This window comes from Poecilia latipinna, unplaced genomic scaffold, assembly GCF_001443285.1.
Source record: "Poecilia latipinna isolate Pla-1442-1.1 unplaced genomic scaffold, P_latipinna-1.0 Scaffold2116, whole genome shotgun sequence".
Lineage (NCBI taxonomy): Eukaryota > Metazoa > Chordata > Actinopteri > Cyprinodontiformes > Poeciliidae > Poecilia > Poecilia latipinna.
The window spans coordinates 7,712-11,077 of record NW_015114732.1 but is presented as its reverse complement, the minus strand read 5'-3'; the positions used below and the strand labels follow the sequence as shown (position 1 = coordinate 11,077).

The following is a 3,366-nucleotide window of genomic DNA, read 5'->3' as shown; positions in this document are numbered from 1 at the left end:
AAGAAAAGAGGAGCTAGATTCTTCAGTGCTTCAACATGAACAGCAGCCACCAGAACATTTACCAACTGGACAGGACCAGAAGGACCTCTGCAGCAGTCAGGAGGGAGAGCAGCTTGTCCAGAAGCAGTTTGTTGCTTTGATTGAGACTTCTACTCTTCAGGAAGATGATATGAATGAAGAAGAGACAAGAACAGAGCAGCTTTCCCTTCATATCTCTCCAGTGGTTGAGAGCAAAGATCAGGAAGGAAGCAGCTGCTCTGAGTCAGAGAGTCAGTCTGATACCGGCACAAAGAAAAGATCTTTCAAATGTGACATTTGTGGGAAATGTTACACACAACAGTGGAACTTGAAAAACCATTATAGGGCCCATACTGGTGAGAGACCTTTTTCATGTGAAACATGTGGAAAAGGTTTCTGTGTAATGAGAGATTTAAATCGTCACAAGAGAATTCATACAGGTGAGAAACCTTTTTTTTTGCCAGATTTGTGGAAAGAGTTTCTCTCGAATTGATAATTTAAACGAGCACAAGAGAATTCATACAGGTGAGAAGCCCTTTTTGTGCCAGTCATGTGGAAAAAGTTTCTGTGTAATGAGAGATTTAAATCGTCACAAGAGAATTCATACAGGTGAGAAACCTTTTTTATGCCAGATATGTGGAAAGAGTTTCTCTCGAATTGGTGATTTAAAGGTGCATAAGAAAATTCATACAGGTGAGAGGCCTTTCTCATGCCAGTCATGCGGAAAGCTTTTCTCTCAAATTAGGTATTTAAATCGTCACAAGACAATTCATACAGGTGAGAAGCTTTTTTCATGCCACTTGTGTGAGAAAAGCTTCTATCGAAGGGATAATTTGATCATTCACATGAAAACCCATACATGTCAGGGGCCACTTTGAAGCCCAACCTGTGAAAAAATCCATCCATCCATTTTCTTATCTGGGGTCCGTGCCCAGAAACTCTGTCTTGGATTATTTCACTTTGCATAACATTAGACCCTCACCTATTTTTGGTTGTTCATTTATGAATTTTTTATTATCAAAGCCTTTCAACTGGTTTGGAAGTGTATATATTGAAGCTCTATGCTACTTGACATGCTACTGGCTGACTTTTGCAAAGTAGCCAATCAGGACGCTTTCAGCATCCTCCTCAGATTTCCACGATGGACATCTGGAAGACAAATGTTTGTCATGAGTAACACCAACTTTTCATGCTTTGTTGTTGAATTTCATGTATAAATTTATGTGCTGCTTGGATGTATCAAACACCTTAATAAAAACTCTGACATATAGCGATATTAGATATAGATATTTTACCTCTTGGAATAATTGTTTATCTGCTTTGTGATGTGTTTTTTTCTTTACTTAATGATGTGTGTATTTTATTTTTTAAAATATCACAGACTACTTTTTGTCTAGAAATAAAGACTTGTGAATAATACGAAGTTGTATTTTAGTTAAAACACATCTGGTTAAATTAGACAAATTATTCAATATCAGGCATTAAGATAATGTACCGGAGCATTTAAAACCACATCAACAGCAGCAATACAAGGAGAAATGAGAGAAATGCCGTTAGATTTAAGAAGCCAAAACTAGAAATGAATTATTGGTTAAATTTACAAGGCAATAACTTTAATCATCCAACTTGGGAAATTTTAAATCCATGTTGGGGAAAAAGAAAAGAAAGAAATTAGGAGTTTTGGATGGATAATTGAAAAGAAAAGAAAATAATTTCAATTGAATAGTTTAGAAATTAGTCAAACATCAATATCAATTGTACAACCACCATGGTTTCTACCAGAAGCAATAGAAATCTAGAATAGAGAATAGAATAGCAATTTTTTAAAGAAATAGTTCATACATTATTCAGAATACAAAATATGGGTCCATTTGTGTGGATTCCAGCACATATTGGAGTAGAAGGAAATGAGAGGGCAGATAAAAAGCCAATTCAAAATCCTACTAGTTTTTCAAGTAAATATGAGGGAAATTGTATTGTTAAAAACTGATGAACGAATGGCAAAAAAGATGCGATAAAGAAAAAAACATAGTAGGAGAAAGTAGAAATGGAAAGAATGGCAAAGTTGAAATTTGGACGCTTTTTAAAATTTGAAAGCACAATACTGGCAAATGTGATCACTGTGGAAAATAACTATAGAGCATGTTATACTAGAATGTCATAAATATGAAAAAGAAAGATATATGAGGGAGAGAGTTTGAAAGTATTACGGAAAAGGTTAATTTATTAGATATTTTGAGGAAGAATTTGGGTGGTTAACATATACAAATAGTTATTAAATTTTTATAGAAAACTAAATTATTTCATAGAATTTGATTATATCTAGTAGGTGTGTTTGTGAATGTGTGTATGATATACAGATGGATAGTGCACAAAGTTAGATACAAGTATTTGTATTCATATTTATATGTGTGTGCGAGTGCGTGTGTGTATTTATAAGTATAGATAGTATGAAGACCATCAGCAACCACACTGCACCCGTAGGTCGCGGTAATGGTACTAAAAGTTTTTTGCAGACCGCCAGTAAAACCAAGAAGTATTTCCCTCCTTGTTCATCGCGTGTCTACACTCCAGTTCAGTAGGGGGCGGTATTGCACCAATGTCGTTGTTTCCCTACCGCCTGAAAGACATCGAAGAAGAAACCTGCATGGGCTAAGCTAGAAAACTGTTTCATTGTCCCATCTCAGCTAATATTTCAGCAACCATGTCTTCAGTTCAGCATCTCAGAGAGTTTATCAGAGAGCGACTAACTGCTGCTGCTCAAGAAATCTTCACAGAGGTTGAAAAAACCATCATTTGCTACGAGGAAGAGCTCGATGCTCAGCGCAGGATGATGGGGATCGACTGGAAACCACAAATTAAGCTACACAGAGTCGGTTCGGAGCTGCAGAGACAAAGTTCTGGTAGGTCTGGATAAAGGTGCTGATGTTTTCACAGCAGACAGAGATCCGTCAGCCGCGATAGTTGCTGCTGCTAAACAGGAACTGATTTAGCTGCTAGCTCGGATGCTACAGAGGCTAGCACAAACGTGGTAGCACAGAGAGAAAACGTGTTTCAGTGATTCTTGAGAATAGGGACAAAACAGGTCCTATGGATAAAGCACAAAATTTGAATAAAATATATTTGACTCAACTAACCTGGGTCATGTGAGCACAACAATGTATATTTTCCTGGTGTTTGCTGAATATATAAATGTTTTCATTTTCACAGCATGTGAAATGCTGTGAAAATTGATGGTGAATGATGCCTGTAAAATCCCTTGCCAGGAGCAGAACTCAACACAATATAATAGTTTAAAATAATTAAAGAAATACTAAAATTATATATTATGACAATTAAGTATAAGTA

The 3,366-nt window shown here is 36.3% G+C and overlaps 2 protein-coding genes across 3 annotated transcripts in view; both read left to right on the top strand.

Annotated features, from left to right (window-relative positions):
• The window catches only part of LOC106936317 (zinc finger protein 569-like), an 88,344-nt gene extending 86,674 nt beyond the window's left edge, over positions 1-1,670 (top strand). The window contains exons 3-4 of the mRNA XM_015017217.1: positions 18-458; positions 712-1,670. Coding sequence (XP_014872703.1) covers positions 18-458; positions 712-896 — 626 coding nt within the window. The 3' untranslated portion in view covers positions 897-1,670. The remainder of the gene's footprint in view (positions 1-17; positions 459-711) is intronic.
• Positions 1-3,366, top strand: part of LOC106936315 (zinc finger protein 70-like) — a 107,447-nt gene that overhangs the window by 97,818 nt on the left and 6,263 nt on the right. The window contains exon 1 of one of the 2 annotated variants that reach the window (XM_015017214.1): positions 2,545-2,921. The exons of the other annotated variant lie outside the window; for it this stretch is intronic. Within the exon in view, the coding sequence (XP_014872700.1) occupies positions 2,723-2,921 (199 nt within the window). The 5' untranslated portion in view covers positions 2,545-2,722. Of the gene's footprint in view, positions 1-2,544; positions 2,922-3,366 lie in introns of those variants that run through there. 2 annotated transcript variants of the gene reach the window in all.